The sequence below is a fragment of the Saccoglossus kowalevskii genome, chromosome 7, assembly GCF_978046115.1.
Source record: "Saccoglossus kowalevskii chromosome 7, keSacKowa6.1, whole genome shotgun sequence".
Taxonomy (NCBI): Eukaryota; Metazoa; Hemichordata; class Enteropneusta; family Harrimaniidae; genus Saccoglossus; species Saccoglossus kowalevskii.
Genome location: NC_140647.1, coordinates 8902662 through 8919817, shown reverse-complemented (window position 1 = coordinate 8919817; position 17156 = coordinate 8902662). Strand labels below are relative to the sequence as shown.

The 17156-nt window shown below is 34.1% G+C and overlaps 1 protein-coding gene across 3 annotated transcripts in view; it reads left to right on the top strand.

The window, feature by feature from the left end:
• The window catches only part of LOC100368547 (uncharacterized), a 119767-nt gene that overhangs the window by 94012 nt on the left and 8599 nt on the right, over nt 1-17156 (top strand). For 2 of the 3 annotated variants that reach the window (XM_078005846.2, XM_085501040.1), the window contains 15 exons: nt 1600-1835; nt 2783-2899; nt 4259-4705; nt 5328-5498; nt 8605-9027; nt 9546-9707; nt 10132-10302; nt 10677-10958; nt 11146-11437; nt 13126-13307; nt 13668-13883; nt 13993-14163; nt 14538-14733; nt 15308-15403; nt 16797-17019. In XM_078005846.2, coding sequence (XP_077861972.2) covers nt 1600-1835; nt 2783-2899; nt 4259-4705; nt 5328-5498; nt 8605-9027; nt 9546-9707; nt 10132-10302; nt 10677-10958; nt 11146-11437; nt 13126-13307; nt 13668-13883; nt 13993-14163; nt 14538-14733; nt 15308-15403; nt 16797-17019 — 3385 coding nt within the window. The remainder of the gene's footprint in view (nt 1-1599; nt 1836-2782; nt 2900-4258; nt 4706-5327; nt 5499-8604; nt 9028-9545; nt 9708-10131; nt 10303-10676; nt 10959-11145; nt 11438-13125; nt 13308-13667; nt 13884-13992; nt 14164-14537; nt 14734-15307; nt 15404-16796; nt 17020-17156) is intronic. The other variant, XM_085501041.1, reaches the window with a different exon arrangement.

The window sequence follows — 17156 nt, the reverse complement described above, 5'->3', positions numbered from 1 at the left end:
GACCACATGGCTACCCTATTTATACTACAGCGAACTTCCTAGGTGTAGCAGATATTATAATATGACTCATTGAATATGCAAATAAGAACAATGACTCGAATAAATACATTTGTATACACACAAAAATACATTTCTATGTTATAGAATATTGAAAAATCATCACAACAGTCAGTGGCGAGACCACAGTCAGTAGCAAAATCTCAGCCAGTGGTGAAACTGCTGCCGGTGGTGAAACTGCAGCTGATGATGAAACTGCAACTGATAATGAAACCGCAACTGATGGTGAAACCGCAGCCGGTGGTGAAACTGCAGCCGATAGTGAAACTGCAGCCATTAGTGAAACTGCAGCCAATAGTGAAACTGCAGCCAGTGGTGAAACCGTATCCAGTGGTGAAACTGCAGCCGATGGTGAAACTGCAGCCGATGGTGAAACCGCAGCTAATAGTGAAACCACAGTCAGTGGTAAAACCGCAGCCGATAGTGAAACTGCAGCTGATGGTGAAACTGCAGCCAATATTGAAACTGCAGCCGGTGGTGAAACTGCAGCCGGTGGTGAAACTGCAGCCGGTGGTGAAACTGCAGCCGGTGGTGAAACTGCAGTCGGTGGCGAAACTGCAGCCGATGGCGAAACTGCAGCCGATGGCGAAACTGCAGCCGATGGCGAAACCGCAGCCGATGGCGAAACCGCAGCCGATGGCGAAACCGCAGCCGATGACGAAACCGCAGCCGATGACGAAACCGCAGCCGTTGGTGAACCCGCAGCCGATGGTGAAACCGCAGCCGATGGTGAAACCACAGCCAATACTATTGAAACCGCAGCCAATACTATTGAAACTGCAGCCAATAGTGAAACTGCAGCCAATATTGAAACCCCAGCTGATGGTGAAACCGCAGCTGATGGTGAAACCGCAGCCAATATTGGAACCGTAGCCAGTGGTAAAACTGCAGCCGATAGTGAAACTGCAGCCGGTGGTGAAACTGCAGCTAATAGTGAAACCACAGCCGATGGTGAAATCATCTCTAGCCAAAATCTACTTATTCAAACAATTTGATGACATTTAGCTTCACTGACATAGTTATTCTAAAAACACTTAGTGTGTAATCTTTTACCATTATCATTATTAAATTCAATTATTGAGCAAAGTTCTGAGTAAAAAACAAACTGAAATGTACAGTGTGATCAATCAGCTTCAGATTGGTGATCATCGTTTTCAGCCGTTATTTTACCCTGGAACACACATCTTTATGTAAGCTGAAGTTTATTTCATTGAGATAAAGCGTATATAAACAATACCAGACTTTGTGCATGTGCTTCTAGTATTGTGCGTTTCATACATTTCATTTACAGTTAATGTTTTTTTTACTATAAAATAGACTAACCTATTTAATTATTTACTAACAGAAACAAGTCATCTTTATGTTATCAATGTAATATTATCATTTTTACAATTTATTATGTAGATAATAATTATTAATTTTATTTTATTGCTATTGTGCATAAAAATTATAAATAATGATATAATAATGAACCAAGGAATCATTAAAATAATTTGGTTTTTGTATATTTTTAATATTTATTTTTTTAATTTTCATTTGCAGTTGGATTACTTGAAGAGAATGATAGATTGTGTCAAGAAAAGAAAGATCTGGAAAACCAGTTCAAGAAAGACAAAGAGGATCTTGAAACTCGGCAAAAGTTATTGGAATCTGCTTTAGAAGAACAAACAAGTAGATGCGATGAGTTAGTCAGAGAACAGAGATCACAGACAGAGGAGTATGAACGACAATTTGAAGCAATGGATAAACAACTGAAATCAAATAAGCTCTTTTTGGAGGTAAATCACTTCAATTTTCAGAAATTTTTAGTGTTGTTTCGAAAAAGACCATAAATTACTTGGCTGCTATTAAAACTTATTTTATTTTAGGATGTTGCTCATGAAATTCTACCAGAAAACTATGGTCATCAAACTAATTTTTACAGAAAAGATGTTTAAAAAACAAATAAAAATAGTGATTTTTGAGCAATTTTTCATTGGATTCTACGGTAACAGGTTTTTGTCATATCTGACAATTCAGTTCAGGTGTATATGATGAAAAACATCATAGTTTTCCCCAGTTATTGGGAAATTCTTATGACTACTATTATTTTTTCATGAAATACTATCATGTTATATCATGAATTCAAAAAGTTTCAAAAAAGCCCATCTTTACATGTTTCATGGGAGTATGAATATACAGAGTTGTTTTGCTATTATTTAATAGACTAAATGCCTTTCAATGACCTTAATGTGGGTAATTAGCAATGAAAATTAGCACTTTTCTGTCATTTTTATCATATTTTTCTTTTTTCTTTTATTTATTACCAATATTTTTATAGGATCGCCACATTCAGGCCAAGCCCGTTATTCCCAAAAGTATATTTGAATGACAAAAAATGTATACAAATAAGTATAAATATTTAAAATCAATTATTACATTCAGTGGATAAGTTCTAAAATATCTAAATTTGAAACTTGAAATTGAAGGTGAACATTAATAGTAAAAGTAAACCTCAGGGTGAAAAGTTTCTATAATAAAAAGAATTTTCTAATTGAGACTTTGCTGATAAAATTGTCATTATTGGTAGAATTTCTTGTATAATGGAATGAATGTCACCAGCAGATGTTGTGAACTGTTGAGTTATGTATTTTGGAAATGGATTATTTATTGATTGTTGTAATGCAGTCTTCAATATCTCCACAACATTGCATATTGATAATGTGATTCTGCTTTTGTTTCCTAGCAACAAGCAACTGAAAGAGAACAAGAAAGAGATGACTTCCAGAAAGAAATCCATAAACTTCAAGAACATATCAAGATGAAAGGTGGACTTCGAGGGGATGACACACTTCTCAAAGAGGTAACAAACATTTTCAAAAATCTTATTCAACCCATTCAATAGCCATTATTGTCTTATAAGCTTTTGCTAACAAAATGTTCACTAATTTCAACAAACATACTTTAATGAATTTTAACTTTTGACATTCATCCCATAATTTGAATATATTCATGCATCACATATTTGTTTAACTATCTTGGTAAAATAGTGGTTTTCAGTGTGAAGCAGAATCTTGTAAACAATCTGACACTGGATAGATGAATTTGGAGTTGCAGTTTAGTGTCTACAACAGAAAAATTATTTGGCAAGTTGTGTGAATCCTCATCCAAAGATATTGAATAAGTTTATGTGTGTGTAATGAAAATATTGATTTTTTAAAAGGTAGCCTAGAATACAAAATTAATATATTACCCAAACCTTGCTATTGAGCCCACAAATGATAGCCCAGTAACCTGAAAACCCAAACTTTGCTATTGCCCCACAAATGATAGCCCAGTAACCTGAAACCCCAAACTTTGCTATTGCCCCACAAATGATAGCCCAGTAACCTGAAACCCCAAACTTTGCTATTGCCCCACAAATGATAGCCCAATAACCTGAAAACCCAAACTTTGCTATTGCCCCACAAATGATTGCCCAGTAACCTGAAAACCCAAACTTTGCTATTGCCCCACAAATGATAGCCCAATAACCTGAAAACTCAAACTTTGCTATTGCAAGATAAAAAGCATATACCTTCAAATGAGACAGGCAGGCATGAATTATAATACATTGTAAGTTCTATGTAGCTCCCATAATAGTATAACCTTTAGCATCATAAATCTGCTTTATTTAGAAACCTTGTTTTGGTGGTTCACTGATGTCTATCGTATTGTATTTATTTTATAATGCCAGGAAAGTGTATTGTTTGCCCTATTTTAGTTGTAATGGACTCATCTTTATCAATAACCACTGAAGCCAAGATAAAACTGTTTACCTTCCCCCACTGTCTGTACAGTCATTGTGGTCAGTATCAGAAATGCACAATAAACTCAGAACACAATTGGCACATACGGTAGTCAATGTTGAAGATGTATGTTTTTAGAAAGAAATCAGTCAGTTCATGTGGAAATCAACACAACTAACTTGTTATTCCAATTGTTTGGGAACAATTACATGGTTGATCTTCACATGAATGTCTGCTGGAAATTTCTTTTGAGGTTCATTTTATTTCACTTGTGTTAATTTTCAATTTGCTTGGGCATTTAAAAACAAAATTGAAAATAGTATGAGGTATGAAAGTTTTTTAATGTCTCAGTTATTTTCTCTTGGTGACATTCTGATGATTTCAAGTTCATTCGCAAATCTAACATGTGCATTTTGTGTAAATCACTAAAAAAGATACAAGACCTGACACAGGAGCTGAAAGACAAGATCAGTGCACACAATGAAGTGGTCAAGGAGAAACAACAGTTGGTGCATGACCTCCAGGAAAAGGTGACACTTGAAAACCAACTGAAGCAGCAAATCAGGGAGTTGGAGAATCAGGTTGAAGAAAAGAACAGAGTGGAACAAGATTTGATTGAGAAGAAATCTGAGCTGGAGAATGAATTGAAGAAGAAAGAACAAATTGAAGAAGATCTGATGCAAGAGAAAGAAGTTTTACAACAGCAATTGTACGATAACTTACTGCAGTTAGGAGCTTTACAGTCTAAGTTAGACAGCACAAAACACGGATTTGATGAGAAACGTTCAACTACTACGTCTGCTGCTAGCAGTACTGATGGTGTGTCTGTGGCCCAGCAATTAGAACAGGACAAAGAAGCTATTGAAAGAAAAGATGAAGAGGTTTGTTGTTTAATTATTTTTTTCTTTATTTATAGTTTTGCTGTGATAATCTTCTCCATGCAATGCGAGTTAGATCCATATCTATGAACTTAGGAAGTCTGACACTTGGAGCCAATGTTCAATATATCCGAGGATAAAGAAAGATGTATTGAGTTAAAAACTGCTGTGTATAAAACCAGTCTGTGATAGTCAAGTAAAATACACAAACTGAATGCTTCATGCTTATAGCTATATTTTCATGCTACTAAGTATGTATTAACACTTCAAATGTAAAATATTATCAAGATCTGTCCATTTTAGTCTAAAATTAATGAAGGAATTATAGACAAATCTAACAAAAATATTAGACCATATTATGGCACCTATTTGTCAGCCCAGTTAACTACAGTACCGTAAAATCTGTATTAAAAGCCACATCCCTAATAGAAGTCGTCCCCATCCTTTTTGAATAATTGACAACCAAAAATCCACAATTTCTCATATGTGTAGATGCTCTAATAGAAACTGCATTTTCTCTGTTGCATTGTAACATTTTAATTGAAACCGCGGTTTCTAATACAGATTTAACAGTAATAGAAATATAACAATCATACACTTGTAATAACACTACGTTTATTAACAGATCACCAATCTTGTGGAACAGTTGGAACAGTTCCGAGAAGAGATTATGGACAAGGAAGAGGAAATTCAAGGGTTGAATATGCAAATAGAGGTACATCGGAAGGAGATTGATGCACAGAAAGAAAGTCTTCACGAGTTGGAAAAAACGAAAGAGGAACATGAACAATTCTTGGTATGTTTGTTCAGTTAAATTATACAGATTTTACACCTATGTGAAAAACTATGCTGTTGTTTTGTACACAGCTTGAAAGTTGAGATAGCTCAGGTTTTGTGGGTCAAAGTTCGCAAGTGAGTTTATATAATGTCAGGTGTTGTGGGGTCAAAGTTCACAAGTGAGTTTATATATTGTCAGGTGTTGTGGGGTCAAAGTTCACAAGTGAGTGAGGTATTCTAAAGAGCATAATTTTAACTCCTAGGAATTTTCCTGATTTATTGATTTGATGGCATTCGTGAAAAAACAATTTTGTGAATGTCACTGATATTGCTAGATTTCCATAGTTATTTTTGCTGTTGCATAATTTCATGATTTTTACTGACTCGCATAATTCTCCCTAAATTTGTCTCTAGGAAAGTAAAACAGTATTCTTCTTTATTGTAATTAGTCCAGGTCATGTCAAAACTTGCCTAGGTATTAAACTGTATTGAACAATGTCAGTCTTCATTTTAACAATCCCTGAGAAAAGCCTCAATATAAATTTTTTTTTTTCATTAGTACAAATGTGATAAATTAATACATAAACAACTCAGCTGCCATATTGAAAAAGGGTAACTTGACAAAAGTCCTCACTGCTTGACTCCCTAGCTTAGGCATCTATTACATCGACCTTTGACCTCTGACAGTTGCATTATAATATACACAGTACATTCGCAGCACACTAATCTGTTGACCTGGCACTCTAGTCATATACATGTATGTACACATAGCGTAGACTGGGACACACCTCTTCCTAGTTTTCCATATTGGTACAGAGCTGATACTGAAACGGATCGCAAAGTGTTATTTTGTGAAATCAGTGCAAGTTTCATATGTAGGTTCATGTATTAGTCATCAAAAAGTGAGTACACATTCAGTCATGCACTTGTCATGACATGTTCTTATGGGGCTTGTTTTCATCTCTGTCTTGCTGTGTTCTTGATTAATTGTTCTGCGGGAACACTATTTGAAGCTTGTCATATAACCAGAATATTTTGTTAATAACATTTCTCAATTACTACTAAATTACATTAGTTTCCCTTTCTGTTGAATATGAATATTATAATTTATATAGCAAGTTTTTCTAATAAAGCTACATTGTCATTGATTTCACCGTGTTTAATTTGCAAACATTATAGCACTTGATCTTCGGAAGGGGAGGTACAGTTACTAAGCTGCACTGCGCTTATCTATAAATATTATAATAATATAATATACACACGTAATATAATCCAGGTTAATCTTCGTTTCTGCAGTTTTACAGTCAGTAGATACAATTTGGGTAAATTTTATCATATTATTAATCACTCACTGCATATACCCTGGGGAAAAAAATTAAATTCAGGGTAAACTATTTCTATTTCTGCTCTATACAAATCGGGAACAAAACATACACAAACAAATCAGGTATTGTTCTGTACCTATTCTGTGTAAAGAGACTGTTATTGTTATATATGTGCAGGTATTGGTAATATAATTCACTTGATTTATTTCAGAATAAAACAATCAATAACTTTTCTTTAAAATTTGCACATTGCAATGCAAAATGTATAAATACATTGCCCTTTACAATGTTATTTTAACACTATTGACATGAAATCTATTCTTTTCAGCAAATTCAGGCTGTAATGCAGATCTAACTAGAGCTTAGTTATTTGCATAAAAATACAAAAAAAATCTGGTGAAATTTCAATTGTGAACATTCTTTATTTTACAGCTTCCCTATAAAAGATGAATACAAGTAAAAACTTAAAAATAATTTAATATTAAAAATTAACCTATACAAAATTGCCTTTCACCTTTTAGAATAATTAATATACCCTGTGCCATACTGTCTACTAATAGTAACCACCTGTGCCAACAATTAAATGTTATAGTGTGATCGTTGTATATTGGTCAGCACGGGTGGGTATCCATTGTATGCTGCTGTTTATTTTATAGCTATGTATATATTTGGAAATCTTTGATACTTTATGAAATTAGGTCAATACCAAGGTGCAGTGATAATTGGTTATGAAAATTATGCATCATATTCTGTTCTTAAAACGAATACACATGTAAACTTTGGGAAAACAAAAAAAATCTACTTTGTGTGCGTGTTTTTACATGCAACACAGTGATAAACCATTGTAAAAAAGAAAAGAAAAAATCCATTTTTGTCTAAAGTGTTTTTTGCAGACACTGGCTGTTTTCCACACCCACAATCAGTAATCAGACTGTACACTGGAGAACTATTTTAGTCGATACACAAATTTTATGAATTTAATTATTATAATTATTTATACCGGTACATGTATGAAATGTTTGAATGACAATGTCAACTTTTCTCTATTTCACCAAATCAACCTGCAAAAACTTACTCCATATCTGTAAGCAAAGGTAAAATGTATCACATTGGTCTATAACTAAAAGGGAAATTATAGGAAAATACATAACAATGGAAAAGTAAATTTGGATTATGATATCACGCATATATTGTTGAATACATTGTTTTTTCTGGGGGACCAATTGCCAACAAAACAAATATGACTTGAAGACATTACCTAATCTCTTGAATTATTTATTTGTTAAAAAAACAATTTCTGAATGTAAACTGATAAAAAGCCCTGATTCCATCCTTCATTGTTACGCATGCAAATTCTATAATAATAAATTTTTATGTAAATGATAATTCCATCATCAAATGAAACACAATATTGAAGCTGAAAAGATTTCTCTTATACAGAAATCAGAATAACTGAAATCATATTTATATTTGTTCTATCATAAGCACATCTCCAATAGAGTGCAGATAAATAAAAAATATTGCATTGGCTGTATGGAATATTTACTTTGTATCTGACACAAGTGCATGTTTATATTTTAAATTAAAACTTTGTGAAATCATTTTGTAAAATTCTAACCTTGTCTAAATTAGTTACAGTCAATTTAAAATATCTGTGCCGATCATCCTAATAGTTTATCATACACAAGCATGTAATGATGGTACCACAGTCATCAGTCATCAGTCATCTATTTTGTCTTTTACCTGTGAACTTCACAATTGCCAAGAGAATTCTGACCAGTGCCATTTTTTTTCTGCCAGTCTACACTTGAAAAAACTGAACGTGGGGACAAAGCAGAGGAGCAAACCATCTCAAAGTTCTCACACAAGTTGTTAGAAGAAAAGAACCAAGAACTAGATGACCTAAATGAACAGTTGTCTCAGGCACAGGAAGAAATTCAACATCTCCAACAGGATATAAGGCAGAGAGAACAGGAGAACAAAGACATAGAGATCGAAAACTTGAAAGATCAGCTGAGTAAATCGCATGATGATTTAGAACATTTGCAACAAGCTTTGGAACACAGGGCAGCGGACACTTCAGGGGAAGGCAAAGATATTGAGATAGAACAATTGAATACACAGCTAGCGAAAGCACATGAGGAATTAGAGCAGCTACGTCAAGAAATTGAGGACAGAGAAGCCGATACTGGTGCTAATGTTGAAGTCTTAGCCAATGAATTGGTAAGTAAAATCCATGCATATGTGTTTGTTGAGAACTTAGATCTGTATTTGAACATGTTTGGGCCGGTCACATTCAAACGGCATACATCTTAGGAGCTGTATGGACTTGTTTCATAATGGAATTCAAGGTGACCAAATGACAGCCATTTTTGTGCCCATCAACATCAAGCACTTCTGCCCTTCCAGAACTAGTTTTTGGTTGTGTTTGGTTAGATTTCGTTTAAACTTGGTACATACATCTTGTCACACATGTACATTAATTTGTTTTGCATTCTAATTCAAAATAACCAATTAACGACCATTTTAATATTAAACAATTCCATTGTTCAGACTTGGTACACATAATGTGACCTTGAAGTCCTGACCATACATGTTCACACGTGATATATTTCTTAAAATTGATAACTGACAGGGACTATGTTATGCATCACTTGTTATTATTATTATAAATCAATGATTCTTGAGATTCCAAATTGAGTTCTGGATGCCCATCTTTAAAACACTTCAATTAATTATAGGAACAATTGAGATTGGAACATGAAACAATGTTGGATGAGAAAGAACAAGAGATTTCAAATTATAAATTACATCTAGAGAATGAGAAGAATAAGGATCCATTGATCAATCCGTTGGTGGTGGAGACATTAGAAATGACAAGAAATCATCACGATGAAATCAAGGTATGTGTTATCTTAAATCACTGCAGTCATCACACAGCAGACCTTTTATACATGTTGAATGTCTCTCATGGGACCGTATTGTACACTAATTTCACCTTATGTTTTATATACCTGTTCTAAACGTCATTAAAAATGGCATCACCAGCAGTCCGTGTGGCCCAAACTTTTTTGCTGCTGTCAAACAATTTGTCAAATCACGCAAAAAATAAACGTGCCAACCATCTTTACTCCAAACCATGTCCACTGAATAAATAAGTTGTCAATGTTGCTTCTGACCATTTCCAACCATCAAATACCAAAAGTATGGCTACTACCATTACTGCACGAATGGGGTCATAAAATCTTCAGCAATGAACATGGCAGTGGTGTTATTATTGGAGTAAGTGAATAAAGTTACAAATTGTTTATATTTCTGTTATAACAGCAACAGCTTGAAGAAGAGCTGTATACCCTGAGACATTTGATGAGTGAACGTGAGCAGGAGGTTGAACATTTGGAAGAACAGCTGGCTCGTCTGAGAACCAGGTCAGATAGCCCAGGGAGTAGTGATGATGAAAGAAATATGCAGATGGACCAGTTAGAGGCTGAAATTCAGGTAATGCTCTACAATATTATTTTACACCCATTGTCTGTGTGCGTGCAGTATTGCTGTTTTCACACCCATGATAGGTGGTTCTGCAGTATTGCTGTTTTCAGACCTATGTGAGGTGGGTCTGTAGTATTGCTGTTGTCACACACACTGTCAGTGGGTCAGAAGTTCAAATCGTACCTGTGGTTGAGCTATTCTCCACCCTGAGTGTGTGCGCACAGATCCTAAACCAGAAACACTAATAACATTACAAAACTTATTGACATTCAGTACAGCAGTAATAAACGCCCAAATCAAGACTCGGCCATAAATGATGTAGGTATATATGAAAAATCAAGAAATATTTTTCTAATAATTTAACTCAAACTTTTTTTCTGAAGGATAAGGATGCGCATATAGCAAGATTAAAAGTACAAGTTGACAATATGCAAGATGCCATCTTTAAAAAACAACAAGAACTCAACAACGCCCAGAGATCAACATCTGATTTTAACGAGAACTTGGAAAGGATGAAGGTTCTACATGCTGAGGAGATTGCTGTGATGAGGAAAAGTCAGGAAGAAGAGATAAAACAAGTTAAAGCTGACGCTGAGACTCGATACCTGCAAAAACTCTCCACTATGAAGAGTTTATCACCAGCAACAGCAAGAGATCTAGAACAGGTAAGTCTGCAGAGATGGTTGTTTCAGAGCAATATGCGAGGAGAATCAATTCAACAAAGTAAAAATGAATTCTCAACTGTAGAGGGCAGTATATAAGATACTGCAGCACACTTGAAATTTCCCATCTTGATCAACAAGACTGGTATTTGACTTGTAAGTGACTTGATCTTTCCTCCATTAATCCTAGTCAATGTACGAATTGCGAGCAAAACTCACTGAGCAACACCAACAACATATCAGGGAACTATCAGACAAACTTGAGAGAGATAATGAAATTGAGTTGGAATCTTTGAAGATTAAACATGAGCAGGATAAGCGGGAGATGCGTGATGAACATAAAAAAGAAATTGAAATGGCAATAGTGAAAACAAGAAGAGATCTTATACAGCAGCATAGATTAGAAATTCAGACATTACAAGATGAATATCATAGACGTGGAGATTCAATATCGTCACCTAGTCCAACACCAAGTATTAGAGGTAAGATTTGTACTTACATTGAATATTATTGAATTTGACCTTGAAATCGGATGTTTTCACATTGGTATTGTATTTGCTCTATTAAAGGTACATCTCCAATAGATGTGCATGTACTGCTTCATTTAAAATATGACTTTTTTCAGCCTTAGACACACTGTGTTGTTGTTTACGAAAATGAAACAACATTGAATAAACGCAAATTGACTCTGATACCTGCTGGATTCTTAGGTAGATTTTTTAGCTCCGCTGTCGACTTTGTCGAGCGGAGCTCATCATATGAGTGATTGTATGTCGTTGTCCGTGTCAATGTTTTACTTTTTCGACTTCTTGTTGAAAACTACAAGCGTGAATGCTTTGGTACTTGATGTTAATGTACCTGGGGTAGACCTCTCTTAGATTTGTTCATTTCATTGATGATATCTTCAGATTTTTTTTTTTTTTCCCCTTCTTCTTTTCTTCTGCATATAAATTCGTTGTACCAGTAGTTCGTTTATATTATTATTACACATAGTATTTTAGTCATTTTTATATCTAAACCATATAGATTACCTTTTAATTTTTGTTATGTAAATAGTAATTTTACTTTCCTTTACTAGTAAATTCTAAATTTCTACTTGACAGTCTGGGCCATGGACTGAACTAGTCCATAAGAACTATTTCCATGGTCCACACCAGAATTGCTACTATTGTATTTTGTTAATAAGTTCTGTTAAAATGGTCATTCTGGTGAAATAAATAAATAAATAAAAATTCTCTAATTTTGGTGAATATTTTTGTCATTTTTGGTAAAAAGTGATATTTTCGACTTCTTGTTAAAAACAGCAAGTCCAATTGCTTTGATATTACATATATGGGTACTACATGTGGACCTCTCTCAGATTTGTTCATTTTGTAATGATATCTTTAATTCTCTAATTTTGGTAATAATTTTTTGTAATTTTTGGTAAAAAGTGATATTTTCGACTTCTTGTTAAAAACAGCAAGTCCAATTGCTTTGATATTACATATATAGGTACTACATGTGGACCTCTTTCAGATTTGTTCATTTTGTAATGATATCTTTAATTCTCTAATTTTGGTAATAATTTTTGTAATTTTTGGTAAAAAGTGATATTTTCGACTTCTTGTTAAAAACAGCAAGTCCAATTGCTTTGACATTACATATATGGGTACTACTTGTGGACCTCTCTCAGATTTGTTCATTTTGTAATGATATCTTTAATTCTCTAATTTTGGTAATAATTTTTGTAATTTTTGGTAAAAAGTGATATTTTCGACTTCTTGTTAAAAACAGCAAGTCCAATTGCTTTGATATTACATATATAGGTACTACATGTGGACCTCTTTCAGATTTGTTCATTTTGTAATGATATCTTTAATTCTGTAATTGATGAATATTTTTGTCATTTTTGGTGAAAAGTGATATTTTTGAATTCTGGAAATGAAATGTGCAATGCTAACAGCGGAGCTATCTCAGCCGACAGGCTGCTTGTTTAAGATAAACTTTATGACTTCCCACATTTTCAATATTTTACTTCACATACCTAGTAGTACATATGAATATTCATGTAGACTTCTACTCTTTATTTTCTTTGTGAAAAGTTTGGAGCGATTTATTGGTTAATATTGAGTACATTGTATTGAAAGTCATTATTACTATGATGTGTGTTGTTGTATGTTACCTCCAGAGCTTGGTAGACGACTACAGCATGAACTAGAACACACAGAAAGGCTGGATTCTGAGCTTATGTCACAGTTAAGAACTAGACAAGATGGTGTTGGGCAGGAAGGATCACCTATATCTGGTGCCACCGGTGATAGCATGAGTGAACCGGGTGCTGGTGGTGACCAGGTTACCAGTAGATTACAAGTAAGTACTACATGGTTTTAACAGCTTGCATGAAACACGAATCAGTTGTTGATTTGTAAAAATAAATAATTTTTTAGATAGATTGGCTCGTCAGATGTTCAAGAGAGAGAAGTGGCAAATAAACCTATATTATGTATTTTATGTTAACCTCTGCCACTATTTCTCTTGTTTTCAAAGAAAATATAACATATTTTTTGACTAAATAAAAAAAAATTTTGTGAAGAAAAGATTATAATCTAGCTGTAAACAGTACAATATCAAGAACTGAGATGAAACTGGAAACATTGTTTCCCTCAAACATAATACTGGTACTTTCTATAGTATTAATTGTTTTCATTCAAATATAATGTTTTTCTGTAGGCACTGTTAAATCGAGTTTACAATGAAGGGCTGCAAGTGTTATCATTATCTGATTTAGTGTATTTAAGACGACATAGTTCACCTCGACCCAAGACACCTGAGGGCGCCGATCTAGGCACATTACAACAAGCCTGGGAGAGTGAGAAACATACATTATTAGCGGCAATACAGGCACTTAAGGATCTCATTTCGCAGACCACTGCATCTGGTGTATGGGTAAGATTGCTTTCTTAAATGCACAGAGCACATGTTCTATAATTCATAACCAAGGACGGTGATGGTTTAATTGATTCAGATTATAAAATATATGTTTTAATGTTTCCAGACTGCAGAATCAAGAGAGAATGATTGGAGAGCTGAATTATTAAAAGCCATCAAATATGTATTTGACAAAGAACGCGAGACACTGTTGGCAGAGTTACGTACACATGTTGTAGCGCACGGTGAACGTAATCTATCAGATATACAAGAATTGGAACGAAGAATCAAGGAGCAGGTGAACAAAGTTGATATGTTTTAGATTTTGATGATAAACTATTAGTTTGCAACGAGATATACAAGTAGATTTACTATCAGTGGAAATTATGAAGAAATAAAAAATATAATTTATTGATGTACATTTCATATACTGTAGAATACTTTATTTTCACTTGGAATTTATTTTCGCTGAAGGGATGATTCCGTGAAAATAAAATCCATATACTTTTTTTCCTATATTTCACATTAAACTCCTCAAAAATCAGTGAAAATATATTCCATACAAAACGCCCAAAACGCCTTTTCAGCGAAAATTAATTCCAGCGAAAATAAAGTATTCCACAGTATGTCTCAATGATGAATTATTGACTGTATGATAACTTGCGTTGTTAGGAGGAACACCAGCGGTCTGCTTTGGAGCAGATACTTGCAGCAGACAGAGCTTCTATGTTAGCTGAGCTGCGTGACCTCAGAGCGCATCTCACCGTGGTGCAGAAAGAAAGAGATGAACAAGGTCAACAAATGATTCAGCAAATTAACACACTGGAATCTCATGATGAACAAAGAGAACGGCAAAGTAAAAGACAATGTAAGTCAGTGTATTAGTATAATTGTTCTTCATATTGAACAAACATGAATGAAAAATGAAATGTTACTGATGAGATGCGTTAATTCTGTTTATTGTCTACTTAAGTCACTACCAATAGTTTAGCACCCTTGTTTTGTTTTTTTGATGACCAGATTGATCAGTGTTAAATCAGGTCTTCTATTTTTACTTCTTCTTTTCCACAATGATAATGAAAAGATGTTTTCTTTTATTTATTTTACAATGTATATATGTATTCATTTTGATATCTTTGTGCAGTGTAAAGTTACTGTTGTCACTGTTTTGTGCATTACAATGCAGTTGTCCCATTCCATGCTGCACCTTCCATCCTTTGTTCAATGACAACTCACCGCTGTTATGCACAAGTCAAGATCACACTTTACCAAACTTTTTTCATTCCCTTTCAATCATACTTGTTTCAGTTGCTCTCATTATGATTTTTTAGTAATTTTTTCACAGTAATATTTCTCGTCGCTGAGTGTGTACTAATTTATTTTAGATACTTACCATTGCTACTCTTCTTTGTTTTGTTGCTTCATCTCTTTCTCTTTCCAAGCTATCCAAAATGACGGCGCTATCTTTATTGGAGCAGGATCTCGAGATTCTGTCCAACGGCTTGTTGTACTTATCCGTAATCTTACCCAAACCATATGTAAGTGTTTTTTGATGGCATCGTCTCAATTCATGCCACTGGACACAGGCATGTGTTAATGCATGTTAGGCTTCAGTGCATGCAATCCCCTCAGAGTATTGCTTTGTTACTCTCAGAGTTTCTCAGTCACTGTCTGCAATGTGTTCTACATGCTAATACATCTATAGAGATAAATCTATGGTTTTCTTTCTATCATTACAAAATAACAGACCTATTGGTCTTCGGTATAAGTTGGTGTTCTGACATACATTCTCACTTTCACTTCTTTCTAACCCATGAATTTTATGAAATATTATTTTTCTCACAGCACTTGCTGGTACATTAGGCAATTCTATTCAAACTGGGAGTGTTTTGTACATACATACATACATACATACATACATACATACATACATACATACATACATACATACATACATACATACAGGTACATACATACATACAGGTACATACATACATACAGGTACATACATTTGAGCTGCATGTCACCCTAGACAATGACTGTGCTGGAATAAAACCCTTTCTTAGTTCGGGATGGTGCAGAATTGCATGACAGGTGATAAGGTTTATCGGCCAATGATTAATGCTCTTATATAATGGTGTTGGTTATTGGCCAATGGTTAATGCTCTTATATAATGGTATTGGTTATTGGCCAATGGTTAATAGTAATACAAGATGGTGTTTTAATTCTGCTGAAGAGTTTTGATTATTGAAGAGTAAAAAAAATATTTAGTTTTATCTGTTGTACAGTACCTGCTACAGTTCACTCTGAGATGTCATCTTTAGGTTTATCTGTGTTCTAGAACGATGTGATATTATACATCTGTCACCATAAGAAAGTTACAATAATTTTCATCATTTTGTTCAGTTTTGAGATGAGTGGTATTCTTGTGCTAAGCTTATACCGGTAGTATAAATATGTATAATTACTAGAAAATATTCCCGAAATACCCGGTAGTCAAGTTTACTTGAAAACCATATACATTATAATCATGTTATGAAACAAGTTATTCTTAAAATTTTCAATAATTCTTGACTTCTGTTCTCAATGCCTGTTTAGAGTTACTCCATATGTAAAAATTCACATTTGTCTGTTTTTGTTGCTCACCTAGTGTTATTGTTATTTTGAATCATGTTTTTAATTCACTGTTGCAGTCCACTAATATTTTCTATAATTTAGCCACAGATCACCATGTAAGTGGCACAATACAACATTAACATACATCTCAGAGTGCAAGTATATACTAATCAACTACATGTATATTTTCGGGGATCATTTTATTCAATCGTAATTAAGAAGTAATACCGAAACATAAAAAGCTCTGAAACAGTTTCTGATTATACCAGTTTTTGTGCAGTAATTGATTTCAATGCTGTCTGGTTCACTTACAGTGGAGATGTTAGAATATAAATATCAACAGGAGAAGGTTCTTGCCGAGGACATCAAAAGTGCTCTTGACTTGGAGAAGACCAAGACAGTTGAGTTATCCACCGGGTTGACAAAAGAGAAGTCTATCGTAGTAGAACTTAAAAATGAGATATCTGAGCTGCAGACTAAACTTGGTAATATCACGAATAATTTTGAGCGAGAACAAGCTCGACTTGAAGCTGTCACGTAAGTGTCTGCTTTCAATTCCATCAGGAATGTATGCATGCTTTGCTGTTGCAATGATTCTTTCCTCTCAACATACTTATGTTGAGTTTTCATAGTTTTCAGTGTTCATATGCTTTAATTCATACGCAATCATTTGA